The sequence below is a fragment of the Entelurus aequoreus genome, linkage group LG14, assembly GCF_033978785.1.
Source record: "Entelurus aequoreus isolate RoL-2023_Sb linkage group LG14, RoL_Eaeq_v1.1, whole genome shotgun sequence".
NCBI classification, from domain to species: Eukaryota; Metazoa; Chordata; class Actinopteri; order Syngnathiformes; family Syngnathidae; genus Entelurus; species Entelurus aequoreus.
The window spans coordinates 14,005,425-14,031,729 of record NC_084744.1 but is presented as its reverse complement, the minus strand read 5'-3'; the positions used below and the strand labels follow the sequence as shown (position 1 = coordinate 14,031,729).

The 26,305-nt window shown below is 39.8% G+C and overlaps 1 protein-coding gene across 7 annotated transcripts in view; it reads left to right on the top strand.

Moving 5' to 3' along the window:
- myo16 (myosin XVI) overlaps positions 1 to 26,305 on the top strand; it is a 375,845-nt gene that overhangs the window by 208,838 nt on the left and 140,702 nt on the right. For all 7 annotated transcript variants that reach the window (XM_062069026.1, XM_062069027.1, XM_062069029.1 and 4 more), the window contains 6 exons: positions 5,994 to 6,141; positions 6,231 to 6,348; positions 8,623 to 8,740; positions 11,328 to 11,399; positions 11,465 to 11,606; positions 15,112 to 15,184. In XM_062069026.1, coding sequence (XP_061925010.1) covers positions 5,994 to 6,141; positions 6,231 to 6,348; positions 8,623 to 8,740; positions 11,328 to 11,399; positions 11,465 to 11,606; positions 15,112 to 15,184 — 671 coding nt within the window. The remainder of the gene's footprint in view (positions 1 to 5,993; positions 6,142 to 6,230; positions 6,349 to 8,622; positions 8,741 to 11,327; positions 11,400 to 11,464; positions 11,607 to 15,111; positions 15,185 to 26,305) is intronic.

Here is a 26,305-nt window from a genome sequence, read left to right as displayed (position 1 = left end):
TCTGTCGGGGAGCTGGGTGTCCACACCGACACTCACGAAAGCCAGGTCAGGGTTTGTGTCAGTGTTATGCCGAGCGGAGTGAAAGCTGGCTGGGCCCTTCGGGTTGTAGAGAAGGTTGAGCGAGTTGCGCTCTGCCCAGTCAGAAAGAGTTTCCCCGCTCGGTGAGGTGGTACTGTATCCCCACCGTGTATGCCGGCAGTTGAAATCACCAGCATATACACACGGTGGTTCAAGCACTGGCAGTGACACTGGCGTGAGTTGTGAGGGTGGTGGTTTGTAGACGTTGACAATTTTGATGTCGCCAACGTCCACTCGCAGCCACTCGATCTCGGAGTTGTCCGGTGATCGATCGGCGAGGGTCCAGCTCAGATCGTTGTGGACAAACGTGGCAAGGCCATGCTTCTTGCTCAGGATTGACCCAGCTAGCGTGAAGTTGGTGATCGCTAGCTTGTCCGCTGTTGGGCGGTGGGTTTCCTGAAGGAGGATGACCATGGCTTGGGTGGTGTGGGCCATGTGCTCGATGACGGATGTTTTGGCATCTGTGAGCCCTTCAACGTTCAGTTGCAGTATTCTTGGTTGGAGACCGGCAGCAGTGTTGCTACCAGATCTCCGCCCAGACTGCCCCTGGACGCCAGAACGGGAGGGTACCCGAGTTGAAAGTTTTTTGTTTCGCCGCGTTGCCATGGAGTAGAGCAGCGCGGTTACTTGCAGGGATCACGGCGTGAACGTAAACTTTCTCGATCCCCGCCAGAACGGGAGGGTACCCGAGTTGAAAGTTTTTTGTTTCGCCGCGTTGCCATGGAGTAGAGCAGCGCGGTTAATATCTGTGTAAAGTTACTATCAACGTAAATGCAGGAATGACCCGAGCTTGATATAAATTAATATTGTGGTTCCTCATTGTGTCAAGTGTCCTAGCATTACCTACTATCACACCATGACTCGGGAAGGTTGTACGCATTGGATCATATAAGTCAGAGGTCGGCAACCAAAAATGTTGAAAGAGCCATATTGGACCGAAAATACAAAAATAAATCTGTCTGGAGCCTCCAACAAATAAAAGCCTTGTATAAGTGTTATAATGATGGCAACACATGACGTAAGTGTCTATATTAGCCTACTATCAAAATGACTATGTGTGCCACAGGCTGACGCAAATCTTCGTTGACAGAAATGTTGACCGTAATCTACACATTTTTACAACATTGGAAAACATTAGTAAAACAGAGGCTTCTCAGAGGGGGATGTATAGAAGTGTGTGTCCAAGATAAAATAAACGGCAGGCTGTCTTCTTCTAATGGATTTATTACAATCTTTGCAAGTTGGGTAGCGTTTGCTGTGGTCTGGAACAACAATGCACACAAACAACTATCAGAAAAGCAGCCAATATTACATACAGATAATGTGTCATGAGACATGCAAATGTAAATTACATACACATAGAACATAAGTAAAGGAAATTAAATGAGCTCAAGTATACCTACAAACGAGGCATAATGATGCAATATGTACATACAGCTAGCCTAAATAGCATGTTAGCATGGATTAGCTTGCAATCATGCAGTGACCAAATATGGCTGATTAGCACTCCAACAAGTCAATAACTTCAACAAAGCTCACCTTTGTGCATTCATGCACAGCATAAAATGTTTGGTGGACAAAATGAGAAAAAGAAGGAGTGGCATAAAACACGTCCTCCTGTGGCAGTGTTGTAGAAAGTTGTACTTGTAATCAAACTATGGCGAGTTCAAAGACCGCTGAAATTAGGACGAAACGGCGCTCGCCAAATACTCCTCATCAGTAAAGCATGATTAATATAAACCGTGACATTACTAACAGTTAGGAAGGTTTGTGTCATGTTTGTCCTTCTAAAGAAACCATATTAAAACAAAAATTTGTATGCATTTTTTTTTAAACTCCAAGGAGCCACTAGGTCGGAGCTAAAGAGCCCCTGGTTGCTGAACCACGATATAAGTGAATGGTGTGCACACTAAGGTTTAGAGTATAATTAAAGTTAATTGACCTGTATTACCGACATTGTTCACTAGATGGTGACATAATGACTGTATCAAAATCGTCAGACTATCAAAATGAATTTTTTTTTTGATTGATTAAAACGTTTATTAGCAGATTGCACAGTGAAGTACATATTCCGTACAATTGACCACTAAATGGTAACACCCGAATACGTTTTTTAACTTGAACTTGGGGGGGGGGGGGGGTTAGGTTTGGTTGGTATCAACACTTCAGTCATCAACAATTGCATCATCAGTGAAATGGACATTGGAACAGTGTAGGACTGACTTGGTAGGATATGTACAGCAAGTAGTGGACACAGAGAGAGAGAGAGATCAGAAAGTATAAGAAAAAGTGTCTACATTTGATTATTTACAATCCGGGGAGGTAGGATGTGGAAGGGAGGGTGTTAGTTTAGGGTTGAAGTTGTCTGGAGGTGTTCTTTTAGTGCGGTTTTGAAGGAGGATAGAGATGCCCTTTCTTTTACACCTGTTGGGAGTGCATTCCATATTGATGTGGCATAGAAAGAGAATGAGTTAAGACCTTTGTTAGATCGGAATCTGGGTTTAACGTGGTTAGCGGAGCTCCCCCTGGTGTTGTGGTTATGGCGGTCATTTACGTTAAGGAAGTAGTTTGACATGTACTTCGGTATCAGGGAGGTGTAGCGGATTTTATAGACTAGGCTCAGTGCAAGTTGTTTTACTCTGTCCTCCACCCTGAGCCAGCCCACTTTGGAGAAGTAGGTAGGAGGGAGGTGTGATTTTGGACCACTGGTCTAGAAGTTTTCATGCAAATCAAGAGGTTCTTAAAAAGTGTGACCATCTCATACTCAAGGTCATCTCATATTTATTTTAGTCTAAGTGTCTTTTGGACAGTGACAATTGCTGTCAACACGAGTCATGTTAAAAGAAACTCTAGTGCGTTATTAACCCTATTTGGGTTAAAAATATTTTTTGCAAACCAGTAATTAGTCTGCAAACTATGTGTTGTTATTGAGTGGTTGGTGCTGTTTAGAGCTCGGCAGAGTAATCGCGTAATACTCTTCCATATCAGTAGGTGGCAGCCGGTAACTAATTGCTTTGTAGATGTCGGAAACAGCGGGAGGCAGCGTGCAGGTAAAAATGTGTCTAATGCTCAAACCAAAAATAAACAAAAGGTGAGTGCCCCTAAGAAAAGGCATTGAAGCTTAGGGAAGGCTATGCAGAAAGAAACTAAAACTGAACTGGCCACAAAGTAAACAGAATGCTGGACGACAGCAAAGACTTACAGCGTGTGGAACAAAGACGGCGTCCACAATGTACATCCAAACATGACATGACAATCAATAATGTCTCCACAAAGATGGATTAAAAACAACTGAAATATTCTTGATTGCTAAAACAAAGTAGATGCGGGAAATATCGCTCAAAGGAAGACATGAAACTGCTACAAGAAAACAGCAAAAAAAAGAGAAAAAGACACCAAAATAGGAGCGCAAGACAAGAACTAAAACACTACACACAGGAAAACAGCAAAAAACTCAAAATAAGTCATGGCGTGATGTGACAGGTCGTGACAGTACACCTACTTTGAGACAAGAGATATAGTTATGCATGGTTGGTTATGGTTTAAAGTCATTTCCAACAATTGCCACGACTTTTTACTGTCAACTGACTTTCGTTTTTTAAAGATTTCTGCTGGTGGTGTGCCTCCGCATTTTTTTTCCGCTAAAAAATGTGCCTTGCCTCAAAAAAGGTTGAAAAACACTGGCCTAAGAGATGAATCTCCATCAAATACCTGTCGAGTTTTAAAACACAGTAGTTTTCTGTGTAGTGAGGGGAACGTCCAGCAGAGGGCAGTCAAATATAATGTATCTTAATTACACCAGTGTTTTTAAACTTTTTTTGAGCAAAGGCACATTTTTTTCATTGAGAAAAAACAGGGGGACACTATCCCCTTCTCGTCGCCATTGTTGTGTGCCAAACGTGTCACTTATTAGTTCACTTATTAGCAATATAAGCTTAATACACCAAAAGAAAGCTTATTGTCTTTTTCTGCCTTTTATTCCCGCTCTTACTTTTTCTACTTCCGGGTGTCCAACACACAACACATGTCATCATATCCTGTGTCCCCCGCCCTTAAGTTCCCCTTACAATGGTTCCAGTATTGTCCTGTGACCCGAGTAACCAATACATGACAGACACCACCAGCAGAAAATGTTAAAAACGAAACTCAATAGCCTATATTGACAATATAAAGTCCATCCATCCATTTTCTACCGCTTGTCCCTTTCTGGGTCGTGGCTCAGCTGCATTCAGGCGTAAAGTCGTTCTCATCAAATACCTGACGCAATTGTTCAATATGACTCCAAACCATAACCATCATGAATTCTCTTGTCTCAAAGTAGGCTTATAAAGCAATGAGCTACCTGCTGCCACCTACTGGTATGGAAGAGTATTACATGGTTACTCTGCTGATCTCCAGACAGCACAGACACTCTACAACGTCACATTGTTTGCGGATTATAATTATTGGTTTGCATTTTTCCAAGCAATTAGGTGAAATTGCATAATTTCCCACGGCACACCAAACAATATCTCACGGTACACTAGTGCAGTGTTTTTCAACGTTTTTTTTTCATTAAGAATTCCGGAGGCACACCACCGGCAAAAAACGTAAAAAAATTAAACTCCACCAGGTCGTCGTGCCTTATTTTGAGTTTGTTGGCGTTTTCCTGTGTAGCGCTTTAGTTTTTGTCTTGCGCTATTATTTTGGTGGCCCTTCCTGTTTTGTTGGTGTTTTCCTGTAGCAGTTTCATGTCTTCTTTTGAGCGCTATTCCTCGCACCTGTTTTGGATTTAGCAAGCAAGACTATTTAAGTTTTAAGTTTTATTTATTTATCCTTCTTTGTGCGGACATTGTAGATTGTCATGTCATGTACGGATGTCCTTTGTGGACGCCGTAAGTTTTTGCTGTCGTCCAGCATTCTGTTTCTGTTTACTTGGTAGCCAGTTCAGTTTTACTTGTGTTTTACATAGCCATTCCTATGCTTCATTGCCTTTTCCTTATGTTCATTTTTGGTTTAAGCATTACATACGTTTTTACCTGCATATTGTGATCACAACAAACCATCCTCGTCTCACCCGACACATTCCGACTTTTACAAAGCAATTAACTACCTGCTCCCACATACTGACATGGAGTATTACATGGTTACCCTGCCGAGCTCTACACAGCACAGACACTAAGTAACAGCACATTATTTGCAGATTATAGCTATTGATTTGCAAAAAAATACACTACCGTTCAAAAGTTTGGGGTCACCCAAACAATTTTGTGGAATAGCCTTCATTTCTAAGAACAAGAATAGACTGTCGAGTTTCAGATGAAAGTTCTCTTTTTCTGGCCATTTTGAGCGTTTAATTGACCCCACAAATGTGATGCTCCAGAAACTCAATCTGCTCAAAGGAAGGTCAGTTTTGTAGCTTCTGTAACGAGCTAAACTGTTTTCAGATGTGTGAACATGATTGCACAAGGGTTTTCTAATCATCAATTAGCCTTCTGAGCCAATGAGCAAACACATTGTACCATTAGAACACTGGAGTGATAGTTGCTGGAAATGGGCCTCTATACACCTATGTAGATATTGCACCAAAAACCAGACATTTGCAGCTAGAATAGTCATTTACCACATTAGCCATGTATAGAGTGTATTTCCTTAAAGTTAAGACTAGTTTAAAGTTCTCTTCATTGAAAAGTACAATGCTTTTCCTTCAAAAATAAGGACATTTCAATGTGACCCCAAACTTTTGAACGGTAGTGTATTTTTGGGACCAATTAGGTGAAGTTGCATAATTTCCCATGGCACACCAGACAATATCTCACGGCACATTGGTTGAAAAACACTGCACTGGTGTGCCCTGGCAAAGTGGTTGAAAAACACTGAATTACAATGATGATTTATAGCTGCTATTATCAACCTGTTCCTATGTTGTGTTACAGCCCGTGTGTCCACTTACATGCTGGAGAAGACCCGTGTGGTCCAGTTGCCTCCTCACCAGCGCAGCTTCAGCATCTTCTACTTGATGGCTGAGGGCCTGTCACCCGAGGAGAAGAGTTCATTATACCTCAATAACATCTTGTCTCATAGGCGTGTTATCTTGTCATCTTAATAGGATCCCCCCCCCCCCCCCCCCAAAAAAGCATCCAAGTTAACCTCCAATTTATTTTTTTCTGCAGGTGTCTTAGTGAAGGGCTTCCAATGGGGAACCTTCCTGTGGATGTAGCCTCGTCAGAGGGCAGGGAGCGCCTCAGCGGTGTTAAGCAAGCCTTTCAAGCAGTGGGCTTCAACAAGCGGGTATTTACTTTTTACTCACATTTATGTCCTTTGAAGGGGTTTTTGTCCAGGTTATTGACACCCAAATCCACATTTTCAGGTTCTGTTTCACCCCCTAAAAAACATGATGGAAACTTCTACTTTTCCTCATTCTTATACCTAAACTTGGCAGAAAATATATTATTATATAGAAGAGTTTAAACGTGCATTAATATGCAGTCTACTCACTGGCAACAACTTTAGGATCAGCTGAACAGTGGAGTTCCTTATCCCCAAAACACTCCGGACCATAAGGCGCACTGCCGATGAATGGCCTATTTTCGATCTTTTTTCATACATTAGGCGCACCGGATTATAGGGCGCATTAAAGGGGTTGCATTATTTTTTTTAAAATTCTAAATGTAAAACACTTCCTTGTGGTCTACATAACATGTGATGGTGGTTCTTTGGTCAAAATGTGGCATAGATTATGTTTTACAGACCATCTTCAAGCCGCTTTCTGACAGTCGCTTCCGGATGCGCCGTTTTGTGGGCGGTCTTATTACGTGGCTCACCTTCGGCAGCATTTTCTCCCTGTCATCTTTGTTGTAGCGGTGTAGCGTGCACGGACGAGGGTGGAAGAAGTCCGCCCGGAACTCTCTAATAACTAAAGTTCTTTGGGTGAATAATGTAAACTCACTACACCGGTATGTTTTAGCGCTTTCATGGCAAGTTTACTGACAGATATAAGTAAAAACTTTACACTACTTAATATTAGAAATGGCAACAGCGGAGGATTAATGTCCCATAACAAGAGGATAGAGGAAGAAGAAGGAGCTTATCGACTACAGAGGCAGACGCGCACAATTTTTCAGGATTTATGCAGATCCCAAAATACAGATATGTCTTACCTTAGACACACACCATAATAATACTCGTACGTTGAAGCACATCAAACGGTGCAGCCTACACTTATCTCTTACGTTGGACTGCCATCTACTGGTCACACTTATCATTACACCATGTACCAAATAAAATTGCTTCGAAGTGGGTAAGCTCAACCAAACATATTCCTTATATTAGGCGCACCGGGTTATAAGGCGCACTGTCGAGTTTTGAAGGAAAACAAAGGATTTTAAGTGTGCCTTATAGTCCGGAAAATACGGTAGTCCTAAATAATAAAATGAAGTTTAAAAAAACCTGCTTAGGTTTATAACTAATAAATAATATGCAGTTTAAATAATAATAATGATATTTATAATGTATACCTTTTAGGATAACATATTGAATAATACCCATTGTAATATAGATATTTTAATTGACAGCATCAATAAATATGAAGGCAAAATGTTTGATGTTTTTGAATGAAAAAAATATATATAATAATTAATATTTAGTGTCAACACTGATTATTATACATACCGATTCACATTAGCTCCATCTATTACATGCAATACAGGCATTTTGTCACCAGGCTGTGCCTCTCTCACACACACAAACAGATCTCAAACATATTGTTAGGTAAATAATACCTATCTGACATTATTATTGTCATCGCATTGGCGATACAGTAAATACACTAACTACTAGATAAAGGCCAACGCGAGGGTCAAAAATGTGCATATTAAATTAAGGACAGACATTGATTGGAATGCAGATAAGCCGCACAGATATTGATAAAGGTTTTTAAAAAAAAATCCTCATGCCAGTCATGGGACTAATGCTTCTTTTTATCACATCCACACGCACACACCCACACACCCACACCCACACACCCACACACCCACACACACACACACACACACACACAACGTAAAATTCAAACATCCCCCGCCCTCCGAGATCCAGATCACTGGCTAATGGGGTATATTTTATTAAGTGCCCTCCACTGGAGGATACAGAGGAAGAGGAGTGTGTGAATAGAGGAAAGAGGGAGGAAGAAGGGTAGACATGTCATGAATGGTGAAAAGGTGAGGGTCTCTCCAAAGGGCGTCCACGTTATGTTTTATTTTGCAACCTACTACATTACGAAATTTTGTCACCAATGCAAAAATCCAACCACAGAACGTTGCGCCTCGAGACACGAGTATCAGTTAACAATACTGCGCCATAATGCAGTATTTTTGGTTATCACACAGTGGAAAGTATCGGAACATAAATAATCATCTTTATTTTTGGAGTAACATTTATGAACATGTAAAACTGAGACCGTGTTTGAAAAGCAAGGCATGTTTTGGTGAAAATGTTCATCTAAAACCGAGGTACCACTGCAAATGTAACGTTTACAACACCTGTATCAATACTGTTTCCAAACAGGAAGTGGATTCCTTGTTTACACTGCTCTCCGCCGTGCTCCACATTGGGGATCTGCGTTTCTCAGCCCTGACAGATGCTGAAAGCGCCTTTCCTGCTGACCTGCAGTTGCTGGAGAGAGGTGCGTACCTCCACATGTTTGGGGTCACCTGCACCCCCCGCCCATGTTTACTTGCCTCCTTCAAAGTTGCATCGCACCCTGATAATTATTCCTCCCAATGCGCTCGTTGGTGCCTGGGCGACCCCTGACCTCTTGGCGGGTGGTAAAAAAAAAATGACATCAGCGGCCTAGCAGGCTGAGGACGTCAGCAAAGAAATTCCACTATGATTTTGGGCTCTGCTCAGAAATCCACTGATGACTTTTCCTGACTGCGATCGATTTAACTGAGGGAGGCATAAATGATGTCAGCATGACGTCACACACACACACACACACACACACACACACACACACACACACACACACACACACACACACACACACACACACACACACACACACACACACACACACACACACACACACACACACACACACACACACACACACACACTCAGCTCTATTGGTCCTGTTTAAAGTCATCTCAGTGTGGATTGATGAAGAGTTACTTTAAGTAACTTTAACCTAATTAAGGTTAAATTCAGTAGAGATGAATGCGAGAAATGCTTTCAAATGTAATATCGGAAATGATCGGTATCGGTTTCAAGAAGTAAAATTAATGACTTTTTAAAACGCCGCTGTACACAGCGGTACATATCCGATAAAACACGGACGTAGGGCATACTTGCCAACCCTCCCGATTTTCCCGGGAGACTCACGAATTTCAGTGCCCCTCCCGAAAATCTCCCGGGGCAACCATTCTCCCGATTTCCATCCGGACAACAATATTGGGGGCGTGCCTTAAAGGGACTGCCTTTAGCGTCCTCTACAACCTGTCGTCACGTCCACTTTTCCTCCATACAAATAGCGTGCCGTCCCATATTATATATATATATATATATATATATATATCATAATATATACAGCTTTTACACACACACACAAGTGAATGCAAGGCATACTTGATCAACAGCCATACAGGTCACACTGAGGGTGACCGTATAAACAACTTTAACACTGTTACAAGTATGCGCCACACTGTGAACCCACACCAAACAAGAATGACAAACAAATTCGGGAGAACATCCGCACCGTAACACAACATAAGCACAACAGAACAAATACCCAGAACCCCTTGCAGCACCAACTCTTCCGGGACGCTACAATGTACACCCCCCCCCCCCCCCGCTACAACCAAACACCGCCCACCTCAAACAGTACATATTCCGTACAATTGACCACTAAATGGTAACACCCGAATAAGTTTTTCAACTTGTTTAATGAATTCATGGTAAAGTTACATTGTTTAATGCAGTGGTCTCCAACCACCGGGCCACGCCCCGGTACCGGTCCGTGGACCGATTGGTACCGGGCCGCAAAAGAAATTAAAAAAAAAAAAAAAATACATTTTTTTATTGATTTTTTTTTTTTTTTTTTTAATTAAATTAACATAAAAAACACAATATATACATTATATATAAATATACATCAATACAGTCTGCAGGGATACAGTCGTAAGCACACATGATTGTATTTCTTTATGACAAAAAAAATTAAAATATTACCATAATTCCCCCCCCCGTTGACCGGTCCGCAGCTACAAAAAGGTTGGGGACCACTGGTTTAATGCATCCAGCGGGGCATCACAACAAAATTAGGCATAATAATGTCTTAATTCCACGACTGTATATCGGTATCGGTTGATATCGGAATCTGTAATTAAGAGTTGGACAATATCGGAATATCGGATATCGGCAAAAAAGCCATTATCGGACATCTCTAATATTCAGTTTCTGTTGTCCTCTTTAACAATGGAAGGTTGCCGAAAATTCTTGAAAATGATTACATTTTATTGCTGCCTCAAAAATGATTCAATGAAGCACTTTAAGATTGCATCAAATGATGTCCCATAGAAGGTAATATAAAGTGAATGAATCACTCCCATGGTCAACTGTAGCCGTCGTTAAATAATAACTGTATACCGTATTTTCCGGACCATAGGGCGCACCGGATTATAAGGGTGGGGGGGGATAGTTGAAAAATGTTAGGTAGAGATTCCATCTAAATCAGTGGTTCTTAACCTGGGTTCGATCGAACCATAGGGGTTCGCTGAGTTGGCCTCAGGGGTTCGGTGGAGGTCAAGACACACCCGACTCATTGTGTAAGTACAAACTTCTCCCTATCAGCGCATTATGGATACGGCAACAGTAGAAGTCACACTGATTTACAAGTGTGTCATTCGTTGTGAGTTCATGCACCGTGTTGGTTTTGTTCTATGAACAAGGTGATGCTCATGCACGGTTCATTTGGTGCACCAGTGAAAAAAAACATAACTTTGTCTTGAATTTGAAAAAAAATAATAATGATTGTATTTTTCACTAAAGAAGGGTTCGGTGAATGCGCATATGAAACTGGTGGGGTTTGGTACCTCCAACAAGGTTAAGAACCACTGATCTAAATATACCGAAAATATTGTCTGATTACAAGAACATTTGAAAGAGTGTCTAAATCTGTGTTAGTGAGCATTGCTTCTTTGCCAAGATAATCCATCCACACCTCACAGGTGTGGCATATCAAGATCGTTCTTGTGTGTGTCCTGCACGTACAGTGGCGGGACTGTTGCAGGTGTCTTACAGTGACCTAAGCGCCGCACTCACCTCGGACGTCCAATACTTCAGAGGTACTTTACACCTGTCTCTCGCAGTAAGTCATACAGTTTTGTCAGCGACGTTGTTTTTGTGTCAGGTGATGTGATCACTCGGCGCCACACGGTGGAGATGGCCCAGCAATGCAGAGACCAGCTAGCCAAGTCCATTTATGGGAGACTCTTCAGCCACCTGGTCAACTGCATCAATGACTACCTGCAAGGACAGGATGACAGCGTGGGGTATGGAGGCCGTTTTGACATAATGGTTTTATTCCGCCGTAACGCTTACGTGTCTAACAGCTGTCATTGTTTGGCACGCTCGGAATTATCTCTGTTACAAAATCATTATGTCAGAATGTGGGCGGCGACAATTGGCGCTGAAAGGCGACGCCTCGCCCTGTCACAGAGTGAACAACAAGAAGGCCGAGAACCTTACTGTCTGATAACATTGCCATGCCAAATTTTTGGGGAAAGTGATGACCCGACCCAGTTTTTCCATCTGGGTAAAAACTGCACTCCGTGTTTCAATATGTATTTAAAGTCAATTGTTTGTTTATATACTTAAGATAATTAAGGTATTTAGCTTCCAATTACAATGGTAAAAAATGCTAATGAAAAATACTGTAAATGTTTATTGCGTTTGAAAGGGTTACTTGCGTCAGGGACGTGCACATGATTTTAGAGGGGCAGGGGCTCAAAGTCAGAAAAGGGCAGGAATTGTTTTTTTGTCCTTTACACAATATGGAAATTAATGTAAAATTACATTTGCTAATAGGAAGCTAACTACTTAGCTGTGTGTCCTTTGTAGGTAAAAGTGATTGCCATTTCTTTTGTGTCAACAAATTATGGTCATAATGAGTTAATTCACATTATCATAGGCTTGGAAGACATGAAAAGCAACAAAACACTGGTTTATTATTAGGCTATTTATTGTTAAAGATAAGCACTTTAATATTGAACATTGAACAGTGCAACATGAACTTTTGAAAAAAAATACAAAAATAAATACCCAAATGGAAAAAACTTCAATGTGAAAATCTGTCCTTCTTCCCTTAACTTGATGAAAACACCATCAAGTTGTAACTTATGGTCTTTCTCAATTAATGCTCAGACTAAACAACTGAAACGCAATACAGGGCCAAAAATATGGACCAGGGGCCAGTAGAGAGCTGTATCCTTTCTTTTTTTGGCATTGTGCTGCAGGCATAATCAACATGAATCAAGTTTAAATACAGATGGTAATATTCCTAACAGATAACCTACATCTTATATCCCCAGAATGCTGAAATTATTATTATTATTAATAATAATAATTATTATTATTATCATTAGTATTCTTATTATTGTTATTATTATCATTATTATTATTATTATTATTTTGTTAACCCACACAGTAATAGCAAAGTCACAATAAACTTTATATCTAAAACTCTACTGGGAGAAAAATGTGATCCGCCGTAAACACAGTGCATTTTATTTTGAAAATTAACTCGGTGTTTTATTTTGTATTTTGTACATTACTTCCTGTCCCGCACGATCCGCTCTGCTCTGTGCGGAATTGATGTGCCGTGCTCAATTGATGCGCCGTGCTCCGACGTCCGGCAAAAACAGAAGCTGACACATTGAATAATAGAATAATACAGCGTTTTTCTGAAATATTACCCATATTAGATGCTGAATAAGTGGACGGCGACGAGACCATAACATAACTCACAGGCTGTTACGTCTCATGGGCGCAGTTGGCTCTCTCACTCTCTCTCTCTGGCGAAAGCGGCAAGCTCAAACAAGCCGGTATTACAAGAAAACGTGGAGTTTTTGTACCGCTGTTTTTTTTGTTTTGTTTTTTTTGTACATCCCTGACAGGAATTTATTAATGTTGTTTAAAGAAGAAGAAAAAAAAACACACACAAAGGCAGAGGGCACTTTTAAGACGAGGCAAAAAGGGGCAGGGGCTCAAGCACCTATAGGGCCCTATGTGTGCACGTGCCTGACTTGCGTTATATATTATGATTACATTAGTGCTTAAATTGGTCTAAAAAAAAAAAAAAATTGTTTATCGGCAGTAAAATGTGGGACAATATATTGTCCAGTAAAATGTGTTAATCTATCATTTATTATTATATTATTTATGTATAATTTATAATATAATAATTTTTATTATGTTTAGAATCTTGTTCTTCATTTTAGATTATTTTCTATGTATTTAATATTTGTATTTATTGGTTATTTATCTATTTATTTAAACCAGGGGTGTCAAACTCAATTTAGCTCAGTGGCCGCATGGAGGACAATCTGTGCACACGCGGGACGGACTATTAAAATCATTGCATTAAAACTAAAAAAACGGGACAAGCGGTAGAAAATGGATGGATGGAAAACTAAAAGATAAAGACAACTTCAGATTGTTTTCTTTGACTTACTTTGGCCAAAAATAGAACAAACACATTTTGAAAATTTTACAATGGAAATGTACAAAAAAATTCAGGCAGCTGTAAAGTTTAGATGAATGAAGGAAAGAAGAAAGTGAATACATTTACATATGCATAAATTGTTTTTTTCTTTTATATTATTTTTTTAAATTAATTAAGTATCATTTATGACAACCTTTTTCCAGAACACAATATAGAATGTGAGATATAACAGGATACTTTTATCATTTGTTTTCAAAACGGTTACAAAAAAATGTACTGTAGGACCCCATTATAAAGACAATATAACATACATCCATAAACGTGAATGCATATGCAAAAGTGCAATATATTTATCTGTACAGTAATCTATTTATTTATATCTGCACCTTACTGCGAATTTATTCTGCACTATGAGCTAATGCATGGCAATTTCATTCTTATCTGTACTGTAAAGTTCAAATTTGAATGACAATAAAAAGGAAGTCTAAATCTAAGTATGACTAGGGACCCCCATTTTGAAAATTCCTAGCGCCAACACTGATGGAGTATTGGTGCGTGCAAAACAGCAGCAGGCGGCTGTGGCCTGTGGGCCGGTTCTAATACTAATCAAATATCATCCCGGGGGCCATAGATCATTCATTTGCGGGCCGGGTCTGGCCCGCGGGCCTTGACTTTGACACCCCTGGTTTAAACACATCTTTTTTTTCGAAATTGTTTGTACTTTTTCTTTATCTCTGCATGAACTCAATTGGATTGCTGTTAAATTATCTTGCCACCAAAAAAAAGAAAAGCGCGGCCTTGAAGATGGGTCAGCCTCACATCAAGGCCGGGGGGTTGCCTTGTTGGAAAAGTGCCTCAAGGCCCATATTTTAACTTTTCACATTTTTAACTGTTAGCGGCGGCCGTGCGGAATACTTTGAATTGCATGTCGTACAACAGCTGGCATGTACGCTCCACGATGAAATGGAAAATGCAGATCGAGGCGCTGAATGGAGGACACGGCCAAAAGTTGAAGAAGATGTTTGCCATAGTGTTTGTACAACATGCAAATAAAGGGAGCTTTTCAGTGTTGTTGTGATGATGTTTTACCACAGGCAGCTTCTGGAATGTTGTTTTGTAAATACATGCAAAAAAATGTGTACATTTGTCACCACAAATGTTTCAGGACTAGTAGTCTACGCTGTAAGCACGATTCTATACATACTTCAGTTTCAATGTTAGGGTTCACTCCATTTTCGGGAACAAAATGCAAAACTCGATCCTATGAGCACAGCAAATATGTTGACGATGTATGCAATCATGACGTGTTTCTTCTATATTCCTATTTCCTGCAGTGACCCCTCCTTAGAAATTGCAATCCTGGACATCTTTGGTTTTGAAGAGTTTCAGAAGAATTCATTTGAGCAGGTCAGACAAAGATAATTATTATTTCTTGTCAATGACTATTCGATTGTCTACGATCACAATGGGTAATGTCATGTCTGTGGTTGACTTGGTGTGACGTTCACTTGTCCTCAAATCACCCGTCAGCCTCAATGGTTTCCACAATTGTGTCTGTGTTGTGTGTTTGTTTTCGACTCAGAATGGCAGCAACACGCTCCTGAATGTGTAAATAAGCACAATGTACTGTACTGTGCCAGGCCGTAAACAATCTTAAAGGAACACTTAATTATTATTCGTTGTTTTTGTGTGTATTTTCCCATCGGTTTAGCAATTAAGACTTCAAAAGCAGGAATTCTAAAATAAAAAATACTTGCTAGTGGGTACACTGACACATACAGTTGGTGAGATGATATAACAGTCATTGTTATGTGAATTAATGTCCTTAATACTTAAAATTAAGCACATACAATCTACAAAATAAAGAAACATTGCTAGAAATAACAATTTATAAGTATTTGCACTTATTATAGTTACACTAAATATATATATATATATATTTATATTTATTTTTTTAATTTAATTGATTGATTTATTATTTTTATCTTTTTTACTTTGTAGATGTAAAACATGTTATTTAATATTTTTGTTTAATTTTGATTGCATCATGCTAAATAAAATTATGTAAAATATCCAATATTTTTGTACTTAACATAATATTTTACTGTAGCTATTTGCTTTTTTATTTTGTAAGTAATACAAAAAAAAGAATGCATTACATGACATTTTATTTTGTATACATTTTGATTATATAAAGCAGTCATTTTCAAACTGTGGTACATGTACCACAAGTGGTACATGTACCACAAGTGGTACATGGGGTACATCAAGTTGTACGCCAAATAATCACTTGATTGAAGTACAGTGTTTTCTTTTCCTATATTTAAACACAGTATTACTGTTCAAACTATGTTTACTGTTATAGTGGCCAAAAATATTGAGTATACTTTTTAAATAAAACATCTGCCTGTTTGTATTGAATACCTAGGCCTACTAGGCTACTGTATTTTAATGTTGGTCATTACGGTGGTTACTTGGTGAAAAAAGTTTGAGAACCAGTTCTATTAAGTGTAATACAAATAAGAATATATGTCAAATAAAACATATAATGATATGTTTAGATAATATATTACATACTATTTAATGTGAATAAATATAATATCTAAAACATATTATATATAACATACTTCATATTGTATTATACATATTTATTTTCTGTTATGTTAGATCAGAAAGTATATAATATGTATGATATAAGAATAACACAACATGTAAACATATAATTGTTGTCTATAACATATTTTGGTAACACTTTAGTATGGGGAACATATTCACCATTAATTAGTTGCTTATTAACATGCAAATTAGTAACATATTGGCTCTTAATTAGTCATTATTAAGTACTTACTAATGCCTTATTCTGCATGGCCTTATTATAAAACCAGTAAGCCATTAACTAAGAGTCTTCCCTCAATAACCTCAGAATTATTGCTTATTAGTAACCCTAACCCTTATATGTTCCCCTAGTGTCCAAATAACTCAAAATTAAGTCTTTGTTACTTAAAATATGTTCCCCATACTAAAGTGTTACCCATATTTCATACTAGTTGTTTGCATTTAAATTAAATAAAAACATTGTTTTAGATTAAAATAAATATGTTATATTATTCATATGTATATAATACATATTACAATATATTTTACATTTTATGGCATATGTGTAGCATAAAATATTTAATGTTTATTTTATTCTATTTTGTAGTTATTTTATTAGGGTTTTTTTCTATACATAAAAAATACTGTATGTAAAAAAACAACAAGCATTTCTATGTTTTAGTTAGGGGAAAAAAGTGGGAAACCACACATGCCGACGGTAAACAAGACAACCCAGACATAACAGTGAAGACTAAATGTGCTAAGTTTTAATTATCTTCTCAGCGTGTCTGCAAACTATTCTAGCTATGACTGCGTCTGCTCTTACTCCGGGTTGGCGTGTACTCCAGCAGATCAACAAGTGCACTCCCATTGTTTCTTCCGTGAGGTGTGTGTGTGTGTGTGTGTTTGTGTGTGTAATTTGTACAGAGTACAGTATGTGCTCTTCTATCATTGGTGCTGTAAACATGCCAGGTGTTCATTTTTTAGCATGCACCGTCAACACGCTGCTGCATTGGAGGATCTAGAGAGAGATCTATATAATTGATTGTGCGTGTGTGTGGCTTTAAGGTAGTGGTGGTCTCGTGTGTCATGCACGGTGCCTAATCCGAGAGAAAGCAGGGCGGTGAAAAAAAAGAGTAACAACAAGTAGTAAAAAGCAAGCAAAATGCTGATAAGAGGATTTGTTTTGATGTTTTAAACACAATAAAAGCTGTCCCCCGACCCAAGAATAAGACAATGGACCCGTTCATCTATTCCTAACTTCTTACATCCTCCAAAAAGTTGCCACAGACATTTGTTCCCACCTAGAATCATAAATAGTGCCGTCCGGTCATCTTACATAATCCTCCGTGGACCAGGAAATAACACCAAAACTAACCCTTTTAAATTTAATTTTTTTTAACAAATGTCTGTTTGAATCATCAAGATGTGCGGTGCTTCAGAATTAAAAATAGTATATGAACCAGTCGTTGTGAGTTAAAAATAAAGTTGGTATTGTATGGTATTCTCCGTGAACCAGAAGGTAGCCTTTTGATGTACACACAAACAAACCAACTGGTTGCCCACCGTCCTTTGCAAAATGGAATTGATTGATTGATTGAGACTTTTATTAGTAGGTTGCACAGTGAAGTACATATTCCGTACAATTGACCACTAAATGGTAACACCCGAATAAGTTTTTCAACTTGTTTAAGTCGGGGTCCACTTAAATTGATTCATGATACAGATATATACTATCATATATACTATCATCATAATACAGTCATCACACAAGATAATCACATTGAATTATTTACATTATTTACAATCAGGGGGGTGGGGGGTTGGGGGGGGGGGGTTTATGGACATCAAGTAGTGGACATAGAGAGAGAGAGAGAGAGAGAGAGAGAGATCAGAAGGCATAAGAAAAAGAAAAAGTATCTGCATTTGATTGTTTACATTTGATTATTAGCAATCCGGGGAGGGTGTTAGTTTAGGGTTGTAGCTGCCTGGAGGTGAACTTTTATTGCGGTTTTGAAGGAGGATAGAGATGCCCTTTCTTTTATACCTGTTGGGAGCGCATTCCACATTGATGTGGCATAGAAAGAGAATGAGTTAAGACCTTTGTTAGTTCGGAATCTGGGTTTAACGTGGTTAGTGGAGCACCCCCTGGTGTTGTGGTTATGGCGGTCATTTACGTTAAGGAAGTAGTTTGACATGTACTTCGGTATCAGGGAGGTGTAGCGGATTTTATAGACTAGGCTCAGTGCAAGTTGTTTAACTCTGTCCTCCACCTTGAGCCAGCCCACTTTAGAGAAGTGGGTAGGAGTGAGGTGGGATCTGGGGTGGAGGTTTAGAAGTAACCTGACTAGCTTGTTCTGAGATGTTTGGAGTTTAGATTTGAGGGTTTTGGAGGTGCTAGGGCTGGGGATAGGTTGATTGGCAACACTAAATGGTCCCTAGTGTGTGAATGTGAGTGTGAATGTTGTCTGTCTATCTGTGTTGGCCCTGCGATGAGGTGGCGACTTGTCCAGGGTGTACCCCGCCTTCCGCCCGATTGTAGCTGAGATAGGCTCCAGCGCCCCCCGCGACCCCGAAGGGAATAAGCGGTAGAAAATGGATGGATGGATGGAGGTGCTAGGGTACCAGGAGGTGCATGCATAATCGAAAAAGGGTTGAACGAGAGTTCCCGCCAGAATCCTCAAGGTGCTTTTGTTGACCAGAGAGGAAATTCTGTAGAGAAAATCGTCCCATATTTAAAAACAAAAGTACGCATTAGCTATAATTATGTATATACTGTGTGTGTATATACAGTCGTGGTCATAATACACTTGTAAAAAACATAATTTCATGACTGTCTTGGGTTTCTAATAATTTCTACAACTGTTATTTTTGGAGCACATACTTGTTGATCACAAAAAACATTCATGAAGTTTGGTTCTTTTATGAATTTATTATGGGTCTACTGAAAATGTGACCAAATCTGCTGGGTCAAAAGTATACATACAGCAATGTTAATATTTGGTTACATGTCCCTTGGCAAGTTTCACTGCAATAAGGCGCTTTTGGTAGCCATCCACAAGCTTCTGGCAAGCTTCTGGTTGAATTTTTGACCACTCCTCTTGAGAAAATTGTCTAAATGTGTTGGTTTTCTGACATGAACTTGTTTCTTCAGCATTGTCCACACATTTAAGTCAGGGCTTTGGGAAGGACATTCTAAAACCTTAATTCTAGCCTGATTTAGCCATTCCTTTACCACTTTTGGCATGTGTCCTGTTGGAACACCCAACTGCTCCCAAGACCTAACCTCCGGTTAACAACATTATAGGTTGTCCTAAAAAAAATTGGAGGTATTCCTTCTTTTTTAATGTCCCATTTACTCTCTGTAAAGCACCAGTTCCATTGGCAGAAAATCAGGCCCAGAGCATAATACTACCAGCCCCATGCTTGACGGTAGGTATGGTGTTCCTGTGATTAAAGGCCTCAACCTTTTCTCTTCCAAACATATTGCTGGGTATTGTGGCCAAACAGCTCAAATTTTGTTTCATCAGACATCACATGGACAAAGATAAGACCTTCTAGAGGAAAGTTCTGTGGTCTATCACAATCACTCTATCACAAAAAAATAAGAGTTGTAGAAATGATTGGAAACAAAATAATAAGAATAACAAAATGTAATGCTTTTACAATATATAATATACAAACAATGTAACAATTAAATATCTATAAATTATTGATTTATAATCGAATTGTAGCCCCTGAATTGCCCAAATATTCCCACCTCTAAGTGCGCCCAAGACCCAACCAAAGTTCTCTTGCCATCTGAGAAGTGTTGTATCCAAAATAGCTGCAATCGCTTTCTTTTAAGGTATGCATGTGTTCTTTCCACAAGCGTCTATACATACGGAAGTAGAAACACGGGCATGTCTGGATGACTCGCCTCCATATTTCCAGTGGTTAGCTCCGAGTTACAAAACCGCTTTATTGTGAAGCTGGCTGTGGCGCGTTCTTTCTGACGTCACTTCCTGTGTGGGGCGCGGTCTTTCTGGCGTCACTTCCTCTCCGAACTCAGTTTGTAAACGATCGATGAGTCCATACAAAGCTAAGAGCTGGATATTCAAGAAATTGTCCGAGGAGGGGGACCTTGAACGATAGTTTAGTGTGACTGAAACGGGGCTCAGGCTAAATAATTTTTCGTTTAAGGGGTTATCCGGCTTAGTGTAGACATAGCCTAAGACAACTGATCAGTTGAATGCCATGAGAATAACAGAATAACAGTGTCGTCACAGAAGTCTAGGGGTTCTATCCGAAACTTGAGACAAGGATGAAAAGTGGCCTGTGTTGTGGAATTGAAAGGTGAAAGTAAAGTTGCGGGAAATTGGACCGAGACACGGAGATTGAGCCCGTTGCACGAGCCGCCATTACATGGGATGCTACAATATTGACGGACGGCACAGCACGGAGACGATCCAGCGGTGTTGACGTTACATATTTTGCGAGTATTTATTTGGCAGGCAGCCGTGACCCTTGCGTTGTTTTGAAGATAACCCGTCTACTGATTGCTAGTCTCGCGCGACACCCGGTCTGTGTATCTACGTCTATTCTAGCCTCCTGTTACGTAAGTAACGTAACAAGCGCACGACTCTTTTCACGGACAACCTTGGCTCTCTTGTCAAAAGCAGTCAACTGATTTCTACCTCGGCGCAATAATAATAATAATAATAATAATAATTAGCTTTATTGTCTCCAAGGAGAAATTTGTCTTGGACATCAAGACACAGCGTTTTACATACATACATACATACATACATACATACATACATACAGTTCATCCGACAATACAATGACGACAGTGAACAGTGCGCCGATCACACATTACTCGCCCCCCCGTATTGCACACCTCCCGTATTGCACTATCCCAATATTGCACTCCTTATTATTGCATCCGGTTATTACAGTAGTTTTCTGTTATTAAAGGCCTACTGAAATGAATTTTTTTTATTTAGTGAAGTGAAGTGAAGTGAATTACATTTATATAGCGCTTTTTCTCGAGTGACTCAAAGCGCTTTACATAGTGAAACCCAATATCTAAGTTACATTCAAACCAGTGTGGGTGGCACTGGGAGCAGGTGGGTAAAGTGTCTTGCCCAAGGACACAACGGCAGTGACTAGGATGGTGGAAGCGGGGATCGAACCTGCAACCCTCAAGTTGCTGGCACGGCCGCTCTACCAACCGAGCTATACCGCCCCCGGGGATAGCAGATCTATTCTATGTGTCATACTTGATCATTTCGCGATATTGCCATATTTTTGCTGAAAGGATTTAGTATAGAACAACGACGATAAAGATTGCAACTTTTGGTATCTGATAAAAAAAAGGCTTGCCCCTACCGGAAGTAGCGTGACGTAGTCAGTTGAACATATACGCAAAGTTCCCTATTGTTTACAATGATGGCCGCATGAAGTGAGAGAGATTCGGACCGAGAAAGCGACAATTTCCCCATTAATTTGAGCGAGGATGAAAGATTTGTGGATGAGTAAAGTGCAAGTGAAGGACTAGTGGGGAGTTGAAGCTATTCAGATAGGGAAGATGCTGTGAGAGCCGGGGGTGACCTGATATTCAGCTGGGAATGACTACAACAGTAAATAAACACAAGACATATATATACTCTATTAGCCACAACACAACCAGGCTTATATTTAATATGCCACAAATTAATCCTGCATAAAAACACCTGCGTGTTTGTTATGCTAGCTCCTAGCTCCTATGCTAGCTCCTAGCTCCATAGAACACGCCAATACAATTCAAACACCTGATCAACACACACAATCACTCAGCCCAAAAGACCGTTCACCTAACCCAAGGTTCATAAAGCTTATATATTTTAAAAAAGTTACGTACATACGCAAAAAAAAGTTGCGCACATACGGTCAAGCGATCAAATGTTTAGAAGCCAAAGCTGCATACTCACAGTAGCACGTCTGCGTCTTTGTCATCCAAATCAAAGTAATCCTGGTAAGAGTCTGTGTTGTCCCAGTTCTCTACAGGCGTCTGTGTATCGAAGTCAAAAGTCCTCCTGGTTAGAGTCTCTGTTATCCGAGTTCTTCCATCTTGACTGCATCTTTCGGGAATGTAAACAAAGAAGCGCCGGCTGTGTACTGTTGTTGCTGACTACGTTCAAAAAATACGTCCATTTCGCACCGACAACTTTCTTCTTTGCTTGCTCAGCTTCCTTCTCCATAATGCAATGAACATGATTGCAACAGATTCACGAACACAGATGTCCAGAATACTGTGGAATTATGAAATGAAAACAGAGCTTTTTCGTATTGGCTTCAATGTGGAAGGCATACCCGTGTTCGCCGGGCTACGTCACGCGCATACGTCATCCTCAGAGGCGTTTCGAACCGGAAGTTTAGCTGCAAATTTAAAATGTCACTTTATAAGTTAACCCGGCCGTATTGGCATGTGTTATAATGTTAAGATTTCATCATTGATATATAAACTATCAGACTGCGTGGTCGGTAGTAGTGGGTTTCAGTAGGCCTTTAAGTGCTTTGATTGCCAGTGGGACTAAGGAAAATCTATACCTGTTGAGTTTGTATGTTGCTGTTCTGTACCATTTACCATTTGGCATCAACACAATTTCACTATGAAGTATGTGGTGTGGGTCACGGGTGATTTTAAGACCCTGCTTCCTCACGGTCTTGTCGAATATTTCTTGAAGGGAACAAGGGGACTGCATGCCAATTATTTTACCAGCCCTCTTGATAAGGTTTTGAAGTTGGGTTTTGAGTTTGACAGACAGATTTCCAAACCATGTGGAGATGCCATAATGGATGACAGATTCAATGTTTGCCTTATAAAACAGCATCATGATATTGCTTGCCACACCGTGGACCCTGAGCCTCCTTAGAAAGTGCAGGCTCTGGTTAATACGGGAGCCAACAGAGTCAACTTGGCTGGCCGAAGTTACCTGGGAATCAAAACAAATACCCAAGTACTTACAGGAGGACACCTGCTCCACTCTCTCCCCATGGATAATGATCGGGCCGCAGTAACAGGTTTATGTGTCCACACTCAATTAACTTAAGGATTCACAGCTGAAACTTATAGATTGAGGTGGCTATAACTGGCGTAGCCGGATTGGCCACCTTTTGAACTGGATATCCGGTTGCATTGGTTTATCATTAACAACCCTAGCAAGCAGGCATCTTTGATTTAATTTTTGTACCTTCTATAACCAAAGAATGTTCAGACACTTTGGCCCTAGTCGCTATAATCGTGCGGCTCAAAGACGTGTGTCGTCTATCTACTCATTCATATCTATGACTGAGAGACATGTTGTCGTACCGTTTGGATATTATTCTCTCCCCTAACTTATTAATCTACTTGCCATTGTCCTCTTCTTAGCTAGTTACTCTCTGCTGCAACGCATTTCCTATTAGCTTTCTGTTGAAATGTACAACGCATGTATTCTTTTCTTGTTTCACTACTTTACATTCAAGCTAGCTTAGTGCCGAGCTTGTCCTCTCCTCCTCCCTCAACGCTAACTGAATGTTAGCTACTGTCATGATCCGTGGTCCGGATCATGTTTTTGTTATGTTCTGTTTGTTTTGGACTCCCTTAATTCCTGTTTTGTGCACCTCTGAGTTTGTTTTGGTTTCTATGGGGATGAATTGGGTTCACCCGCCTCTGGTTAGTGGTCGGCCACTAATCAGAGAGCTATTTATTCACCTTTCTCGCCACGCTCAGTCTGGCTTTATTGTTTGCTTCAAGCAACTGTTACGTTTGGTTATTCCTGGTTCTTGCTTCTATGTTTCCTGTGCTAAGTTTTTGCCTTAGCATCCGCGTGCGATCGGCACGCATCCTTTTTGCTTGTTTTCTGTTTTGCTATGATTTATGATAAATAAATCATCTCCTACCTCACGCTGTCGTCCGGAGTTGTCCGTTCTGCAGTCCTGGGAGAACGACCCCGCATAAAAATGCGACCCCCGACGTGACAGCTACTGGTTCTCCCATGGTTAGTGTGAACCAAAGTCAGAGAATATTAGCATTAATGTCATATTTTAGAACCATCTGTATTACTTTATGTAACGTCGCTATTTGGACATTTGTCCATCGATTCATAAATCGTCCACTTGTGCAGCCCTTTGAGACACTGGTGATTAAGGGCTATGTAAATAAACTTTGATTGATTGATTCTAATCATGATGCATCAGCGAATCGATCATTTTTCCCACCTTTAGTGACACTACACTTTATGATAGTGACTACAGGAGTGTAAGAGGTAGCTGGTAATACAGTGACTCATCAAAGGGTCAAATAATATTTGGTTCAACTCTTACTATAGAAAAATGACAATTATCACACTGTTGAGTGGAGATCTGCTTTATAAATGTCTCACCTTTTTGTCAAAGTAGGTTTCATAGTGATGAAAGAAGGAAATAAAGTTGAAAACTGAAAGTATACTGTTTATACGAGTCATACCAAAGACTATAAAAACGGGACCCATTACCTCCCTGCTTGGCACTCAGCATCAAGGGTTGGAATTGGGGGTTAAATCACCAAAATGATTCCAGAGCGTGGCCACCGCTGCTGCTCACTGTTCCCCTCACCTCCCAGGAGATGGGTCAAATGCAGAGGGTAATTTCACCACACCTAGTGTGTGTGTGACTATCAGTGGTACTTCAACTTTTTTTTAACTTTAACTATATACCCTGTTAAAGAAAGATATTGATTTTTTTTTCTGTTAAGTTAAGCAGGAAAGATGTAGATTTAAAACAAAATCTGTTTATTTTTTTATTTTAATATTTATTTTGCACAAAAAATTCATTATTGAACAATTTGTTTTCAATTTATTCGTATTACTCCAAAACCTGCTGTATTCTGGTTAGAGTCAAATAGTACAAAAATACGTGTGTCGATTGTCAGTAATCGGGTCATGTGATCCACCAAGGTTGAATGGAAGGAAGCAACTCTGAAACAAACAAGAGAAGTCCAATTGCCTCCATTCAACCGTTGTGGATAGCATAAAACACCCTTCACACAAATAAAAAAGGCCAGAATAAATGAGGTCGGCCAGCCCTGCAAGGTGTCCCTTATTTTTGTCAGGGAGTTGGCAACCCTAAAACTGACACACATACAGCTGACATAATTAGTTTTTTTAATTACTTTCCCCTTTGTAGAAAAACAAGATAACAGAACAGGGGGATAAATAGAATGATAATAAAAGCTTTGTTAGCGAGGAATATTCCTTGAAACCTTTAAAAGAACTTTAGACAGACCAAAAGTAGCTCATGTTTTGAGTATTGTAGCCACAGTGTCCCTAATATTTTTTGACTGTGGTCATCTAAATCAGGGGTGTCAAACGTCCGGCCCAAGGGCCGGATCAGGCCCGCAAACAAGTTGTATCCGGCCCGCAGGATGAGTTTGCTAAGTATATAAATTAACCTGAAATTTTTGAATGAAAGAAACAGCTGTTCTAAATGTGTCCACTGGATTTCGCAATAGCAGTTCTTTGTATTTTTGTAGAAGATGCTACATTGGGGCCTGTGCTCGTTTACACTGGAGTTTGATAAAAAAATCACATTTGCAGTGTAACCAATCAGCTGGAAAAAATCAGATCTCCAAAAAATCGGGTTTGGGCCACTTTGCAGTGTAAACATAGTCTAAAAGTCATGGATACTGTTACTTGATGCTAGCATGCTAACCCTTATGCACTTTAGCCAATTTTTGAGGTATAAAACTAAGGTATTAATGGTGTTATTTTCAAATGATGAAAATGGTAGGAAACAAATATTTTCCCCAAATGCTTTGCTTCATCTAATTATACATAATGGTGGGAGTGAGCGTTTGACCTTAGTCTCTGTAAAGTAGTTTTTATTAGTACTCAAAAAACTTTTGTAAGACATGACAAATTATTCCTGTTACTTGGCTACAGGCATCCCTCG